Source organism: Lineus longissimus, chromosome 8 (assembly GCF_910592395.1).
Source record: "Lineus longissimus chromosome 8, tnLinLong1.2, whole genome shotgun sequence".
Classification (NCBI taxonomy): Eukaryota; Metazoa; Nemertea; class Pilidiophora; order Heteronemertea; family Lineidae; genus Lineus; species Lineus longissimus.
Window position 1 is genome coordinate 19,351,021 of NC_088315.1, and position 18,912 is coordinate 19,369,932.

General features: G+C 40.4%; 1 protein-coding gene and 1 long non-coding RNA gene across 2 annotated transcripts; one reads left to right on the forward strand and one right to left on the reverse strand.

Annotated features, from left to right (window-relative positions):
* The first annotated feature begins 3,643 nt into the window (after window positions 1-3,643).
* LOC135492101 (uncharacterized) lies at window positions 3,644-6,107 on the forward strand. Its single transcript, XR_010448027.1, has 3 exons — window positions 3,644-3,734; window positions 4,924-5,190; window positions 5,897-6,107. It is a non-coding gene; the product is annotated as an uncharacterized LOC135492101 (long non-coding RNA).
* A 1,227-nt stretch (window positions 6,108-7,334) lies between these two features.
* Window positions 7,335-16,210, reverse strand: LOC135492100 (cysteine--tRNA ligase, cytoplasmic-like). Its single transcript, XM_064778276.1, has 16 exons — window positions 16,098-16,210; window positions 15,414-15,594; window positions 15,089-15,185; window positions 14,570-14,668; window positions 13,896-14,045; window positions 13,371-13,511; window positions 12,679-12,889; window positions 12,007-12,248; window positions 11,664-11,897; window positions 11,338-11,479; window positions 10,627-10,775; window positions 10,075-10,140; window positions 9,805-9,886; window positions 8,903-9,048; window positions 8,446-8,589; window positions 7,335-8,245 (listed from the first exon to the last, which is right to left on the reverse strand). Exons 1-16 carry the CDS (start codon window positions 16,108-16,110, stop codon window positions 8,099-8,101), a joined length of 2,244 nt encoding a protein of 747 aa, XP_064634346.1. The 5' UTR covers window positions 16,111-16,210; the 3' UTR covers window positions 7,335-8,098.
* Between the last annotated feature and the right edge of the window lie 2,702 nt (window positions 16,211-18,912).

Below are 18,912 nucleotides of genomic sequence, written 5' to 3' on the forward strand. Positions count from 1 at the left end.
GTCGTGGATGAATACATGTCTCTGCCCTGGAGGGATGATGAATCATGCCAATACCATCCACACTGTTGAGGAATTATGTTCATGTAGTCACAGTTGACCTACTCAACCCCATTAGGTATTCGGGTCAAAGTTATCAAAGCGTCCATGAGCAAGACACTTATCCCTACATTATTTACCTGTCTCTGGCGCATAAATTAGTACAAGGCTTGCGATTGACCAACATCCTACCCACAGGGAGTAGTTCTCCTAGGTGCTTAATTCTACGTAATCTAGAATAAGCTCTGGCCTGATGAGCCATCCATGCCAAAGAGAAATGAAATAGACAAGAACTTTAAATGTGAAGCAGCCCTCCATCTGCATCCTGGATCTTACATTTTAAAAGTTTTATTTTAGACCCTGCTTCAGTTAATTTTCAGTAGAACCTCTCTATTAAGGACACCCTCGGGACTGACAAGTGTTGTCCTTGATAGAGAGGGGTCCTGATTGGAGAGGTCAAATAGAATAGAAACAACCAATTCATCTTTAGTGGAGGGGTTGTCCTTAATAGAGAGGCGTCTGCTAAGGGAGGTTCCACTGTATCTTAAACCCTCTTGGCTGAAAGCTATTTGCATAAAATATCAAAATGATTGATTTTCTCGTGACAGACTATTAGTTTCATTGAATACTTATCATTTGGCTCATAAATTATGTGAATTGGGTTTTCTTGGAAAACTCATCCTATTAAGATCAAAAGTGCAAGTTAATTGGCTCATAAAACTCAATGTATGCTCGATGGGTTAAATATTTCTTTTCTGATGGATTAGGTTGGGAGAAAAAGTTGTATTTGTTGATTTAGAAGGCAAGAATTTCTCCGACAGCAAGTTAACTTCTTGATTTTTTAAATACGGAATTACCAGAAAAACTCTGTGGCAGTTAAGTAGACGAGGTGATTTACCAGTAGTGAACATCCATCCTTAAGTCTCCCTCTTTCCAGGATGGAAAGTATGCACAACGACGGTTGATCGGCATGAAGTAAGAATGCTTTCTAAAAGATGAGGCCCGAAAAATTGAGGAATGTATAAAAGTGAGGATTTTAAAATCGTTACGAAGATGTCGACACATCTCAGAATTATTACACTTCTGTTGACGATAAGTTTTCTTTTTTATTCGACGGTGGATTGTGGCAGAAAGGGACTAAGAAGGATAATAGGTTGGTAGTTTACATTCTTGGGGGTAACGATTCTCGAGATTAGCCAGAAGGGAACAAAAACAGCTGGGATTTTCATGAAAAACACCCATAGTTAAGTGAGATATGGGATAGGGGTACAATAATGATGGTAGGATCATTGGCGAAAATTGCCTGTCGGGATTTGAGGCAAATAGTGCAAAAACACTGGAGTGTAACCCAGGGTGTTGTAATTTAGAATTTGAAAGAAAACTGCAGTGTCATCGATTGAACAAACATTCTGGCATTTGATTAATTTCAAGTTTTTTAATTCATTTTTCAGTTTAGTGATAAATATTTTTGATCAGACAATTCCTTTATTTTTAAGTTAATTTGTCTTCGCATCTTTTGATATGCGACTCTTTGGAATGAATTACAAACACACCATAAAACAGAATAACAGTAAATCTTCTCTATCAAGGACTGACAAATGCTGTCCTTAATAGGGAGGTGTCCTGATTAGAGAGGTCAAAATGAATGAGGTCAAACAATTTGGCCCCAAAACAAGTGTCCTTAGTCTTACGCAAATTTTTGAATGGAAGCTTATTGTGGGCCCTGTTGTTAACATGTTCATCAGGCTGAATCAGGATAATTGATCTGCGCCGGAGTTATAAACAGGATTTTCACCGCCCGAGAGAAAAGTAGAAAGTAGGTCAAAGCACTGGTCGTACAAAGTCCCCTTTAATTTACAAGAAAAAACCATCAGAAAAATTCATTGTTCAAAGAGAAATTAAAGTTAAAACCTATTGTTAAAAAGGGGAACAAAATTCAAAATCTTTTTTTTGAGTAATGACTGTGTAATGGTAATGACTGTGTAATGGTAATGACTGTGTAATTGTTATGACTATGTAATGGTAATGACTGTGTAATGGTAATGACTGTGTAATTGTAATGAATGTGTAATGGTAATGAATGTGTAATGGTAATGAATGTGTAATGGTAACGAATGTGTATTGGTAACGAATGTGTAATGGTAATGACTGTGTAATGGTAACGAATGTGTAATGGTAATGACTGTGTAATGGTAATGACTGTGTAATGGTAATGACTGTGTAATGGTAATGACTGTGTAATGGTAATGACTGTGTAATGGTAATGACAGTACAATGATTATATCTGTTAAATACATATTTGATTTTTTTAACAAAATTCCCTGCAACTTTTCGGAGTCGATGAATTCATTGGAATTGTTAATTGAGTCGATTAATTTAAGTTGATTATAGCCAAATCGTTCAATTGTTTCAGGTGATGCAATGGGTATTGATGACATTTAAAGGGATACGTCGCGCGTGTTTATTGTATTTAATGGTGGCACAGGAAAATTGAATAACACAATACATCAACATAACAAAAAGTATCTTAACATACCGCAACAACAAAACAAATCATGAAAGTTGGTTTCATTCCAGAATTATCACACATACACAAAGACACCTTTTTATCTTTCGACAAATACTTTAAAAGGTTCCCCCAAGGTTACCCCGCAAACCATCATCACGTCACATTTTCATGAATTATTGAATTCAGAAATATTCGCTGCGAAACCGATTGATACCTGTGATGATCTTTTCTCCCATGGCTCGAGAAACTTTGTTTATTTTCTGCATGAATTTTTGATTATTAGCTCGAGGCAGAGATTTCAAAATAAGGCTTTCTTTAAATGCGATTTTGTTTACTTTTCTTTACCGACTTGGTTCAAACGAACTAAATGGATATCATCCATGAATAATTATTGGATTGGAACTTCATCATTTTATGATTAAATCATTGAATATGATTCAAACCATTGGCATTATCTAATATCCACCTGCAGCACTTGTATTTGCCGTTAATTTGGGACGTATGCGCAATTTTTCAGATTTTTTAGTCCTCCTCTTCCTAGCATGCATGAGCACATTAGAGCCCAGGCCAATCAAATTGTCTGTAACTATAACAGTTTACATATTCCCGTCACTGACCACAGCTGAGCACACAGTCTCTGGCCATTTAATTGTCACATGCGGTCATGATTGCAGCGATAAAACTTACTTGTTTGTGAGGGCTTTACGCCACTCTAACCCTCCCTGGGTTTGAGCTAAAAGGGAAAATCATACGCAATGTAACACAGTAGAACTTCTCTATTGAGATCACCCTTGGGACTGATATATACCGTCCTTATTAGAGAGGTGTCCTGATTGCAGCAGTCAAATTGAATGGAAACGACAGGTTTGGGACCAAAACCGGTGTCCTCATTAGAGAGAGTGTCCCTAATAGAGAGCTGTCTGCTAAGAGTGGTTCTAACTGTATCAAATTTTTTCAGGTTATCCTCAATTTCCCCCAATACTAAAAAGGCCCTGTGAAGGTAAAGAACTTAAGTTATTAAATGATACAGCCGAGCTGCAGTGTATGAAGAAATGCCGAGCCGAGCCCAAGTGTTATGCCATTCACACTACAGGGAGAATATGTCGCCTAAAGAACACGGTCTGCCTACAAAAAAGACTTTTGCTGCCTCGAGACAGTAACTATTATATCAAAATTCCCAAAGCACCAGGTAGGTTCAATTTGGCTAAACTTTACAATCCCCGATCGGAAATGACGTAGTTTGATCGCATTCAACTATAAATCCATTGAACAGTGGTGCTTGGTTAGTCAACCGATGACCTTTTTTTGGGGTGTGATCGGGGATTGTAAACTCGTTCCTTGAATTTTTGTTCTGACATTTGTGACTCGCTCTACCAAAACTAGGCGCTTGTCGCATCTGAACTCGACAGGTTGATACGGACTTGTTGTTCATTTCCCTATTGTAGACCTTTTGTGAAATCTATTACAAACTGATACGGACTTGTTGTTCATTTCCCTATTGTAGACCTTTTGTGAAATCTATTACAAACTGATACGGACTTGTTGTTCATTTCCCTATTGTAGACCTTTTGTGAAATCTATTACAAACTGATACGGACTTGTTGTTCATTTCCCTATTGTAGACCTTTTGTGAAATCTATTACAAACTGATTTGGTCACATTTCACAAAAGGTCTACAATAGGGAAATGAACAACAAGTCCGTATCAACCTGTCAAGTTCAGATGCGACAAGCGCCTTGTTTTGGTAGAGCGGGTCACATTTGTTCATTAGAATAACATAAAGAGAACGCAAGATCCCGGGAAGATAAGTTAGCAGTCATTAGCCAGTTGCTGGGGTCAAACCTACAAACGTAGGTACTGCCATTTTGGCTAGACCTCAAAATCCTGAAGCAATTAAAACTCTTTCCAAATGAATTGACTGCTCATTTAAAACCTGCGTGTTCTCTGGAAAAGAAAGAACAGACTCCCGCCCTTAAGCATTCACCATGTTTTGAGGGAGTTTTGATTGCTTTAGGATTTCAAGTCTTGATCAGGACATACCAGTATAGAGGGATCATGTCATTTTTCATCCCTGGTAGAATCAGTTATGGGATGGGGCCCAGAGAAAAAACTGAAGTATTTAAAAAAAATAGAAACAGTTTTTGTCCCAACTGCCCATACTTGCAAAATATGCCTCTAAACTTCTTTTTTTCATCCTGATTTAAGTTCTAGAGAGACCTGTGACATTTATCTTTTATTTTCTGCTGTGAAATTAAACCCTTTTCTGGGGGAAAATGCAGAAATCCTCCAAAAATTGGAAATACCAACAAACCTGTTGGATGATTTTTTTACAAGACTTGGAAAATCCAACTTATAATTTTTCTCTCTTTCTCCACCAGATTTCTACAAACGGCTTCTGGGGCCAACCTGCACTGGAGAAACGAATTACGGACAATTCAGCTCGCAAGGACAGACTTTTGAAAGATGCAGAAAGGAATGCGACAAAATGGAAAGCTGTTTGACATTTCGCTGGGGGTTAAAAAAGATTAAGATGAAGTGTTACCTCATGACAATGATCTGCCGCTATTGGGTAAAAACTACCCATAAAATCATGGAACGAAGACATAACAAAGTCCAGTTGCATTATACGAAGTTTTCTGTAATTGGTAAGTTTGTTTTCACTTGTAGGGACGCCAATAACATCCCAATACTTGTTTTGTTTACAAGTAAAATGGGTAAAAAATACTGTCTGTGTAACAGAGGAAAAACATCAACGTCCAACCGGGGATTGAACCCGGGACCTCTCGCTTATAAGGCCATCACTCTACCGACTGAGCTAAAGCCTTCCCTCTAGCCTGGGTTAATAGGAATGATCCCACTACATACTCCCCCTGTTCGGGAAAGTTGTGTCCTCACAACCGGGTTCTTCCGTGATACAAAGGGTTAATTCATTGTCCAAAGACACACCAGCATCTGAACAAGTTATTAGTACCCTTTTACCACGTTGGGCGCCAAATGTAACAGAGGAAAAACATCAAGGTCCAACCGGGGATTGAACCTGGGACCTCTCGCTTATAAGGCCATCACTCTACCGACTGAGCTAAAGGGAATTTCCCTCCAGCCTCGGCTAGTAGGAATGATGCCACCACTATATCTGTAAAATGCCAAAATTTCGCCCTCTTACATGCTTAATTTTTGTGATTTGCGAAATTTCAGAGAAATATTTCACGATTTATAGACTGTTCTCACGATGAGGTGACACAACATCCTCTCATTTTTCACAAATTCTGAAAAACAATGTTTTGACCAAAAAACAGGGCTGCAAGAATAAAGGAGCAACAGTTATTTTGATGGCTTTCTTTTCTATTTCAGCAACAACTTACTCAAAAACAAAAGACAGTAAGACACTTTTCTCCGATCGATCATTCAAAAAAAGCCACGTCAAGTTGATGATGAACAGCCCGATATTTCAGCAGGTTGTACCAACGCGGGGAATCTGTGCTTATTATTGTCTTCTGAATCATTGTAAAATTTATAAATACAAAAAACACTTGGATGAATTCAAATGTTCGCTGTATAAAGAATAGGTTTCAGCTGGCTACACTCCTGAGGCATCGCTCAGTTACAGTTAAAGGCAGTGAGTATATATAAGTCCTATGAAAATCGCTACTTTGGTACCCACAAACTTAAAGGGTAACTCTTGTCAAATTTCACCATATAATGTTTTAGCTGTTTTTGACAAATGACTACGTCACTTTCTCATAAATCAGTAAGGTTTTCGAATCGAAATGCACATTTTCTAGAAATTGATGGTTAAATCCCGCCCGGACGGCTCGCTTCGATGCCGTTGAAATTGCGCTATGCCGACGACGTTTTCGTTGATGACGTCACAACATGAACATTTTCGCGGTCGCAGTGGTTAAGATTCAGTGATTTTATAATAAATCTAATCAAAAATGGAAAATTTGAGCTTCCCATTTGTGATCAACAATTAAAAACGGACGTATTTCCGCAAAGTTGTAAATCACATCATAGTATCACTTTAAAGAGAATCGTTCCCAACCCTCATAGTAAGAAGTTGTTTGAGCCAAGAGCCGTTACAGAATCCTGGTTGTTCCAAACAAACTGGTTCAAACTTGGCCTGAACTTAAACTCTGTGTTAATTCTACTTGGCCTAACTGAAGGAGATATCGCAGAGTTAGTGATATAACTGGTTTTGAACAGTACTCCACTACAGACCCTATTATGAAAATCACAACTTTGGTACCCACAAACTTAAAAGAGAATCGTTCCCAACCCTCAAAGTAAGAAGTTGTTTGAGCCAAGAGCCGTAACAGAATCCTGGTTGTTCCAAACAAACTGGTTCAAACTTGGCCTGAACTTAAACTCTGTGTTAATTTTACTTGGCTTAACTGAAGGAGATGTCGCAGAGTTAGTGATATAACTGGTTTTGAACAGTACTCCACTGCAGACCCTATTATTATATTTGTTTCCCCTACAAACTTTTAGTAATTTATACCATACTACACAAACAGCATGCCGTGTCGAAAGTCAGTCGAATGATATTTAGAAATGTTCCTTAATGAGTGGTTTGATTCAAGTTCAAATTTTCAATGAACGAACCTCACCTTTGAATGTTGCACTAATGAAGGCATAAAAAGGCATGCGCAATTTCAGTTTTTTTGCGCATTGGCATAAATGAGAAATTATACTTGTAAGTATAATTTCTTTCCATTCTGTAATCAGCAAGTGCATCACTGATCAATTTGCAAGCAAATAAAGTGATACAAACAAATAGTTTCTCATCAATTTTATTCTCAATAAATAAACAAATATTGTACCCATTCTCCAAGCAGACAGAGGACATTCTCTCTCTGTCAACACAGAGTCTTCATTATACATGTAGCAGAGACATAACTGCCACATCAATAAATCTAGTTCTGGAGATGCGCAGGAGCATAATGTTGTACCTCTTAACCATAATAAGCAAGTGGGAAGAAAGTGATGCAATACTGCACAAAATATTTATTTGGGATTTTTTCTCCTAAAATACCTCAATTGAAAAGTCTTAACGATGTTTACCGAGCTATAATTGATTATTCTTACAAATAAAACACACAAATAATTTCTATGAGCACAAATATTTTGAAAGTTTACACCAAATAAACCACTATAGGCAATCGATATCAGAAAACAACATGTTCTTTAATATGGAAAAAAATAACCACTTTAGGTTTCAGTATGAAGTTCTGAGCAAATTTTGTTATTTGTTAACTATTGTTGGGTCTTATTGACAAACATTCTTTCTGATGAAGAACCTCGTCCATAGGTACAGCCAGCCCCTCCTGAGAAGAGGTTGTTTTCAAGAAATAGAAGTCTCATTAACAGTATGTTTTAACATTCTAAAGGATTAGAAAAATCTCAAATAGACCACAATTCCAAGGACGTTTATAGACTTATAGCAAATTTGATATTCGCATTTTTAAACTCTCCACAAAAAGGGTTTTAACAGTCACTATAGTTTGAATGAGGCTGATATGTTAGAGAAACTTTAACATCCAGTTTATCGGTTGCCTAGCAACCATTACTAACGTTGGCCTCCTCCGGGTGTAACTTGACATACTCCTTGTATTTTTTCTCCTGCGCGTCGTAAAGTTTTTTCAGCTTCTTGATGGATGATTTCGTTAATTCTTGGCCGCTCTTATCATGGGTTGGGAATCCCTGCAAAGACAAGGATTTCGATTGGTCAGTGATACAATAAACCTGAATTGACCAATCAGAATCAACATCTGAAACTCGTAACTGACACTGCCTCACCAGTCAATTAGTCACTGGGCCAATAACCCCAACCGACCCCCAGCTGTAACGGCATCAAACAAAAAACGCCCCAAGACGCCAAGAAAAGGAATTCCAATACTCACATTTTCATCAAATGCACTGTATTTATCCGTCTCGTGGAGAAACATCTTGGATGGGGGAACCTTCATCTGGGCTTCCTTGGCGGCCTGTGCTTGCTGGGCCTCCAGCTTCTTGCGTTCTTTTTCTAAACGCTTCTGCTCTTCGGCCTGGTAAGAGAATATCAATACGATTAAATTCAGTAGGAACTAGAGTCAATTTAAAAAGTTAACAGTCTGATTTCAGGTTTATAGTCTGATACAAACTGCTGCTGAGGTTACTGTCAGACAATTTCAGACCAATTTTGATAATCTGGTTTCGATATGAGTCATGGCCCCCTCTACTCACCGGATATAGATTGACCTGCCCCCCCATCTAGAGAATGAACTCGGTTTTTAACCCCCTTTTCCCAACCTATTTCCAACAACTTCAGCCAAAAAGACCCTTCTTTGTAGAGAGAAGAAAAAACAACAACAAACTTACCTTTAATTTTTCCTCACGTTCTTTAAGTAACGTTTTCTTATCGACAAGCTTGATAACGGTGCAACCTTCGAGGTCCTCCAACCTCACGCCTAGGTTAGGTAAAGTATCGTCTCGGACTCTGTCACACTGTTTTAGGATGTCCGTCACTTGAAAATAACAAAAAGACTAGATTCAGGCACAGTTACCTCCTCAACTCAATGTACAGTAGAACCTCTCTATTAAGGACACCCTTGGGACTGACAAGTTCTTTCCTTAATAGAGAGGTGTCCTGATTAGAGAGGTCAAATTGAATGGAAACATTTAATTTTTGACCAAAAGTAGTGTCCTTAATAGCGAGGGTGTCCTTGATAGAGAGGTGTCCGTTAAGGGAGGTTCTACTGTACTATCATTCACACATATGCTAAATTTCACAGCCCTTTGAATGGTGGCGAAGAACAGGGTGCAGGCCAATCCCAAAAATGGTTAAAAGACGACGCTTGAGTTGGCTGGTACAGTTGTGCTGAATGCCACCGGGAATACTTGCAAGGACAGCACTCCATTGGACAGCCGACGGGAAAAGAAATCAAGGTCGTTCTTTTTTTTCTTTCCAAAACCATTACAAATGTGTGATTTATTTACTAGCTAATAGAATGATGATACATAGAAAAAAGGCTATTTTGCAGACAAAAGCCAAAGGCTTAATCCACTACAAAATGGATCGTTCGAAAGAGACCTGGTGACCTTCAGTCAAGGAGATGAGGCAGGTTGGTCTGACCTGGGATAACATCCACAGACAGGCGGCCGCCCGGACAGGGTGGAGAATGAAGAAAGAAGCCTTATCTGCCCCCAATGTAAGAAGAGGGCCAAGTAAGTAAGTTGAATGTTGGTAAAAAGACACTCCTCTCCATAAATATGTTACTGACCTTTCTGCTCCCTAGCCACCTGGCGCACCTCTTCACGGAAATCGGAAAAGGCTTCCAAATATGGCATCACAACTTGCTCAATCTGAAATAAGCAGACGTCGAGACGTCAGAGAATGCAGACAACAGTGAAATTCACCACCAGTCAATCTCCGGCCAAGCTTAGAACAACGTGTGCCTGGTTTTGCAGTGACAGGTCACAAATGTGGAACATTTCACGTTTCTCAGAACCACTTTTGAAATAGATCAGATGGAATATTGGGTTACACTTACATTAGCAGTCTGACCACCAGCCATCGGGAATCCTATTGCATCCTCCCCTTCTATAGCACCAAAGATCTGAAAAGACAAACATACTATCAGACTCAGAATATAAAGAGAGAGATTTCTTCAATTTCACAAGTAACGAATTACGCATTGTTTTCTATCAGAGAAAGTGACAACACGATCATTGGTTCTTTAGCTGATTAACATCTGCTTATTCTCGAAAAACGATTACCCCACTTATTGAACTGTCATGGATGCCGAGAATTATTAATTTGCGGTGACAAACAAGCCAAGTCAATACGATTTGTTGACATAGTCGCAGAGTCTGTTTTTCAACAAGGGCCGAACTTGACAGACGAAAGCACGCATGTCCGCCACCTTCTGCGGTGAGAGGGGAGTACCCACATCAAAAGCAGCCACCGAGGGTAGAACTCTTCGGTGACCAAACATGGCGATCGGCCAGGCGCCAGATTGAAAAAGACGTATTGGTACTCAAACGTAGCATGCAATAAAAGCTCAGAAGATCCAGAGCAGAAGCAGTTTAGAAGTTAGACCAACCTTTAGCATTTTCGTAATATAACCAGCTATATTCTGTAATATCGAGCGATTCGGTACAAGTTTCTCCCCCCTTCTCTTCGTGATATAAACATTGCTTGCTATCACTAACTCTCGCATACTGTCCATGGCAGTTTTGGTGTCGATGGAATCTGTAAGAAGAATTTTGAAATATTAAAGCGGGGCACTTTTGACTTGGCAGAGATGAGACAGAGCTCAGAGAAAAAAACTAAACAATTTGTATCTGGAAAGTGTTATTATCAGAACTGTCTTCACTTGCAAAATATGCCTCAAATGCTTATTTTTGGTCCGATTTCGAAAATTCAAAGTTCGACAGAGAGCAGTGGTACTGAATGGTGGGAAGGGAATCCTACAATGAATGCAGATAAATACAGTGGAACCTCCCTTAGCAGACACCTGTCCATTAAGGACAACCTCTCTATCAAGGACACTAGGTTTGGTCCCAAATCGGTTGTTTTCATTCAATTTGACCTCACTAATGAGGACACCTTTCTATTAAGGACAGCCCTTGTCAGTCCCGAGGATGTCCTGAATAGAGAGATTCTACTGTACTGAATGATGATAATGAAACAATACTAATTTGTACAAGACGCGAATTTAGAAATTGAAACTGGAAATAAGAATTCACAAAAAATCTTTTTATTGCGGTTGGGGATGATGAACAAACTATTTCATTTATGGGGCCTAACTTACCACAGAGGGCTGCATGGACACTATCCTGTGTCTCTAGTAACTTGTCATACAGCGTCATCTCCTCGGCCTTCCACTTCGAGTATGAGTCGGGGCCAGTCGCTGGTGTACTGCGAAGGATGTCTTTCACGGAGAGGAAGAATTCCTGAAAATATTACAAGACAATTTTCACAAATGATTTCGACTGCTTTATCAACTCAAGAAGTTTGTATAAACAAGTTCCTTAATATTACAAGACAAAGTCCTTGGAGAAGCCTGAAAGATTACTACCAAGTAAAACTTTAGGAATGGATCAAAAATTTAGAAAAATAGTCTGAGATGAAATTTACCCCGACGTGTTTTTCAAACGTCATCGCAGCCTCCATGGTACTGCTGCTGTAATCGAGTGTATCCTTCCACGAATGTAAGAGAAACATCAAACGTAACTGGCGCGCGGTGTGCTTTTTGAGTGCCTCCTTTATCGTGATGAAGTTCTTGAGAGATTTCGACATCTTGCAGCCGGAGATGGTCAAGTGGCCCGTGTGTAGGAAGTAGCGCACCCAGTGGTCGTTTCTGTAATAAGCCTGAAAATGGACGCAGTCAAAGGAGTCAAAATATTTGTTAGGTTCCTGATATCAGAAATACAGAGAAATCAAGTTTCTTCTCATAATAGAGTGACAGCAAGGTACATACCTCTGATTGCGCCAGCTCATTGTCATGATGTGGGAACTTCAGATCTACGCCTCCAGTATGGATGTCAAGCGACGCGCCCAAGACACTGCTGGCCATGACGGAGCATTCTATATGCCATCCAGGCCGCCCCATACCGTACGGAGATTCCCATGATGGCTCGCCAGGCTTGGAGGCCTTCCATAACGCAAAGTCATTCGGGCTTCTCTTTTCACTCAGCCGGTCTTCTGAGACGCTCAGATCACCTGAAGATGACCAAAAAACATAAGACGTCTGCTCAATATAAACAACAACAAAAGGATTCAAAAGCTGCACAGATGGAATTTAACTCCTGTAAAACAAGACTTTGGGAGTCCAGCTGACATGGCCTAAACTCTGCAAAGGACAACAAGGCCAGCAATCAAAAACAGACCTCGTAGATGACAAGTGCTTATCTGAACTACTGTACCCCAAGATCTGATCTCAATAAGCTATATTGAGGGTAAGTAATCATTTAGCGTTCCGATGAACTTTGATGTGATATTCCCAAGGGAGCATTCCTCCTCCAAGGTGGGATGAGCGTTGTTACGTGCCACTACGGTTAGGTGCCAAATGGGTTGATTTTAGCTTAGGTACTCCATCTTCAACGAAGTCATTCAAATGTTACAAACACATTCAAAACAATTCTCCACCTACCTTCTCCCTCATTAAGAGCCTTGGCATCACCGAACGCTTCAGGAACAAGTTTAGCATAGAAGTGGTCCTTGGACTGGCTAAACTTCATCGTGTCAAAATACACCGAGCTGTTGGATAAGTACGCGAAGCCATTATCAATGATCTTCTGGACGAATTCAATGACTTCTGGGATGTACTCACTGACCCGTGTCAACGCATCACATGGTAGAACCTAGAAACGGTTTGAAAAAAAAAGTACTTGATTATGTAACTGTAAACCCTGAAATGGGTTGGACTATGGAAGCTCAGGAACGGATGATTTTTATTATGATTTCTTTTGTCGAATCCTGGACTGATGGAGTGTTTTTCAGATAGATCTGGCCAAAGGTACTTGGCTGACCTTTTGTCACTGAACTGTAATAGTGTGATCACAAATAGTAATGTGACACAGCCCTGGGTCCCGATGTCATAGTTGACAAACGTAATAGTTGACCAATGTCGTAGTTGACCAGTGTCATAGTTGACTGGTGTCATAGTTGACCGGCTTCAGTTGACACGGTGAAAGAGCATTGGTTAGGCCCACCCTGAGGTAATCTAGTGTTGTGCAACACCACTATCTTTTGGTAAATGTGATCTGGTCATATTCCTGAATTCAACTGAGTACCTTTGGCCAGAACGATATGAAATACACTTCAACAATCATGTTAACGTACATTTAATGCCTCCATGTCGTCATGAAAGTCTGCCTCCCAGTATCGTGGCAACGCAGCGAAGATGGAATTTTCCGTGACTTCAGATCCGTGCAGGCTATCCAGCCAATCTGCCAGGATGTCTCGAGCGCTGTCCAATAACGCCTGGAAATAGTAACAGTCATAGTAGTGTTGTGTATGCCGTTCTAAATACAGAGCTTGAATTCATGTGTTTGCAGTCATGCATGCAATGACGTATCTCTTTGGATGCTGTGAATGTTTGGCTGGTCATTCCCACCCCAAAAAACAGATTCACCAAGGTTGCCATATATATCATGCGACATTGCAAGATGCTCAATTGCCAGGTGTTAGGCCGTGCCATCAAGCTTGAGTACAGTACAGCCATAACTACCCTACCGGCACTGTGCCCATAGGACCTAAGCGACAGACCGAGAATTGAACTCAATAAAGTTGGGCTCGAGAACTGCACACAGGAATGCATATAGATGATGTACTAATTACCTTTCATATAAACAATGTACTAATTACCTTTCTTGACGTAGCCAACGCCTCCTTCCCCAGTGTTTTGTCTTTCTCCGCCTCCAACACTGTCAAAGCCTTATCGACCTTCTCCACCATTCGTCCCAGCATCGCCTTCTTATCTGGGTCGGTTTCTTTTTCGTACTTGGCTTTGCATGGCTGGAAGAAGGGACGGCACATTAACCGACGTGGGATCATTAACAGTAGAACCTCTCTATTAAGGACACCCCTTGGACTGAAAAATGGTGTCCTGAATGCAGATGTCAAATTATTGGGAAAATGACCAATTTCGGACCAAATGCAGTGTCCCAACATGGGTAAAAGTGCCATATCTACCATGGTCCCATCATTGGTTCATAGATGGAATCATCATAAGTTTTTTGACAATGAGACAATGGCCTTTCAGTTCAAGTTATCAAATTCGGCACTTAGTGAGAGCAAAAAGTTTGAAATCTCCCTTACATCCCTGCTCAAATTGAGCCAGGAATTTTAGTTCCTTGAAAGCCACACTGCTCCATCCAGAAATACAATCCTGGGTTCTCCGTAGGATCGAACCCCGGCCCTATTGCCTGCTAAACCAGCGGTGTTAACCATTAGGCTACCAGGTTCAACAAATTTTGAAGAAGAGGAGGAGGAAGAAGAGGAGGAAGAAGAAGTTGTTGAAGTATCGTCAATGAACGCACCTCGATAGCTTTCTTGGTGTCTTCGAGGACTTGTGGTGTTGACTTCTCCTCTTTCATGTAATTCTCCACGAGGTAGTTCTGTCTCGCTCGCTTGATGATCTGAATTTCGGAAGCAGAACAATAAAAGTGTGTTACTGTATCATCAAGAAAATACTGTCGAACCTCTCTATTAAAGTCACCCTTTAGACTGACAAATGCTGTCCTTGATAGGGAGATGTCCTGATTGCAGAGGTTATGTTGAATAGATACACCAAATTTGGACCAAAACCAGTGTCCTTAGAAAGTGGGTGTCCTGCCAACAGAGATGGCTGCTAGGGGAGACCGAGTGTTCAAAAAACTTGGCAGGCAACTTTGAAGCAAAGATTTGTGCTAATGTCACATTCTGTAAACTTCTTCATTACTTCTTGAAGTTTTTAGTTTTTTCCTTCCTATGATGAAGAAAACATGGCCTCCTTTACTGCCAGAATTATTGAACTGGTACGGCCTAAGTAAGAAAGTAGGCCCCCAAATGTTCATTACCTTATCGTCGATATCAGTGATGTTCATGGCGTAAAGGATGTCATAATTGAAATAATCCCGCATCACTCGCCGCAGGATGTCAAATGACACATACGATCTGAAACAACAAGAAAAATCCTAGGAACAAGGTTCATGTACTGGATATGAATAATTGCTGTTGTCAAGACAAATATACACAAATACATTCCAAGTTTCAGCAATGTTGCATGCATAATAACTGCACAATGCCATTGTATAAAACTGCATATTTTTATTTCCCCAACCCACGACGAGATACAAATAGAGTAGGCCTGTTTTAATTGTTGCCCGAAGATTGATCACTTGCCTCGCATGTCCCATGTGTGATGCATCATAAACAGTCGGACCGCAGCTGTACCAGAGGACCCGTTTTCCATTCTGCGGGATGAATTCCTCTTTCTTTCTCGTCATGCTATTGTAGACCATCAATTTGGCAGGCTCCGCACGGGCAGGGGGGCTCCAGCTGGGCTGACCCCTTTTTGATTTAACTGAAAATAAACGTTCATAAGAATTACGATCAGGACCTCTTTTCGGGACTGTCCATAAATTTCAACAATCTCATCATCATTATCATCAAACAATACAACAGGACTAATTCTATGGAGGGAACAAACTTTAGGCTCACTTCAATAAAACTAATAACCCCGGCCCGAAAGACAATAAAATAAACCAGGTCCAGTGATTGCTCTCTTCAGGTTTTCATCATGATCTCATTGGGAAACGAACTTGTAAAATTGACTAAAGTACTCAAAGCCTGTACTCCACAATGAAACATTGTATCTCAATATATCATCACCACACACATGCAGTGTATAATGTACACACACAGTGTGTATAATGTACATGTTGTACACGTATGTTGTACAGCTGGTGAAATGGAACGGGACATTTTACAAGAAAAACGAAATGTACATCACTAGATCTATATGATACAGGGGGCCAGAATGAAAAAAAGGAGGCCCTGTGTCGAATATTTTTATGATCATCTCACCAGCATCAGTCATAACAGTGTTTTATGTTCAGTTTTTCAAGAATGATGAAACCACAAGAAACCGGTTGACGGTGCTGCCATCTGGATTTGAGAGGCAGCACTGTTGTGACAGAAAGTTAACCCTTTCCCGGCAACATAATCACCACACCCTTTCTGTGAACCGCCAGATGGCGCGCTTCACTTCTCGGGAGAATGTTTTATGGTCACCCAGTATAAGACCAATACTTCGTCCCAAAAGGTTTACAGCGTAGCGGATCGAGGCTATATAATGGGCTAATCCAGTATTTGAAAACATCTTAGCCCGGTCAGTTCCCAGCGATCACGACACAATGATTGACAACCACTGATTGTGAAACTTTCAATCTAGCATTTGAAATGTTTAGGACAAATTCAAATGTTCCACTTGAACTGGTATCTTCGAAGGCACTTCATTTGTGAACACGTGTCGCTCCAGTTTGGTAGGATTCGTGTCGTAGTGTAGCTGAATGGAATGACCACTGGAAAACGTGTCCTTCCCTGGTTGGTGACGTCGGGTTAAGGTATGGTTCTACTGAGACTTGGCCCAGAGTTATTTCTGTCTCCATGGAGGTCTTTTTAACGGAGGGAAGAGTTCTGCATCCTACAAGCTTAAACTGGACACTGCCATCTCGTCATTCTGAAGACTGACACTCATCATTCTCGCTTTCACACCTCATGGGCCGAGGGGTCAGTCACCTCTGAAATCATGAGACAGATCAAGTTAATGGTCAAATTCAGGATCACATGTGAAGATCAAGATTTCCTTCCAATAAATTTTCAGCAAGACTTGCCTTTCACTTGGACAGTCGCAACGTGAATTAAGACTATAGAGACCTGCCACTTAAGTTTCCCTGGCAATATGGTCCATCAGAATAGCACCAGGTAGCATACTAATGCAGTCATAATAAAACCTTTAAAGGCACTATGGCAAACTTCAATCTCCAATCACATCAAAGTATATTGGATCTTGGAGTAGATAATTACTCCAAGATTGGATCAAACACCCACACAGGGTCTCCTAATTATCATGATCATATACATTATCAAATAATAAAATATCGCCTTCTTTTCGGCGAAACCGAGACTGATTTATTCACATTGTATTCAACTGCGTTCATTTCGTAGTCAATTCATTAGTTACCAATGTATGCCTTAGAGGGGGCAGAATGGCACTGTTTAAACAAGAAGTCTCATCAACAGCATCAAAGAATATTGGATAGAACGTCACTGTGGGTCCCAGTAATAAATATTGCCATAAAGACATATGATATTGTTCTGGGACTTATGAAAGATTAGTTCTCTCCGCCAAACCAAAGACTGAAGAATAAACACCTTGTGTTTATAGGCTAACAAATGCAAACACTTCCAAGTGAACCCCCTACAAGAGAAGAGTGGCTCTTCTTCTCTCCGACTTTGACACCCTACTGCGAACATATCAATAGATCAGCCAGCGGTCCTCGGTGTCGCCGCGTGGGTTACGTCCAGTGAAATTGTTTGCAAAGGTCAGGGAACCAGCGTATCCCCTTTTCATGCCAGTTATAGTCGGGTGCTACACCACAGTCGGGATAGTGGCCGCCAAATGAATGGTTGTTGAATTAAAAATCATGAAATCATGAGACCGATCAAAATAAAGGTCAAACTCAGGAACGTCGAGATCAAGATTTCCTTCCAATAAATTTTCAGCAAGACTTACCTTTCACTTGGACAATCGCAACGTGAATTAAGACTATAGAGACCTGCCACTTAAGTTTTCCTGGCAATGTGGTCCATCAGAATAGCACCAGATAGCATACTAATGCAGTCATAATAATACCTTTAAAGGCACTATGGCAAACTTCAATCTCCAATCACATCAACGTATATTGGATCAAACACCCACACAGGGTCTCCTAATTATCATGATCATATACATTATCAAATAATAAAATATCGCCTTCTTTTCGGCGAAACCGAGACTGAATTATTCACATTGTGTTCAACTGCGTTCATTTCGTAGTCAATTCATTAGTTACCAATGTATGCCTTAGAGGGGGCAGAATGGCACTGTTTAAACAAGAAGTCTAATCAACAGCCTCAAAGAATATTGGATAGAACGTCACTGTACTGGGTCCCAGTAATAAATATTGCCATAAAGACATATGATATTGTTCTGGGACTTATGTAAGATTAGTTCTCTCCGCCAAACCCAAGACTGAAGAATAAACAGCTTGTGTTTATAGGCTAACAAATGCAAACACTTCCAAGTGAACCCCCTACAAGAGAAGAGTGGCTCTTCTTCTCTCCGACTTTGACACCCTACTGCGAACATATCAATAGATCAGCCAGCGGTCCTCGGTGTCGCCGCGTGGGTTACGTCCAGTGAAATTGTTTGCAAAGGTCAGGGAACCACGATCTGACATCCATAACCAGCGTATCCCCTTTTCATGCCAGTTATAGTCGGGTGCTACACCACAGTCGGGGATAGTGGCCGCCAAATGAATGGTTGTTGAATTTAAAAACTGTTTACGTCAATTTACATATAATCAGTCAAACCTTCATGAATTCAGTGGAGATTTCCACATTACAGGATAGAACAGCAGTGATGGCATCTCGCAGATTTAACATGATCACTTCCATCTTCACCATCATGAGTTGGACGTGCGCCTTTAGTTTCTTCGAGCAAATGGTATTTGATTAGGGATGGCAATTAAAATTGCCGTTGAACATGCACATAAAGTACAGTGATGTACATAATTCACACGTCTGGCTTGAAATTTCAAACTCCGCAGTTCATTCCCGCCTTGATTGTATGACTATT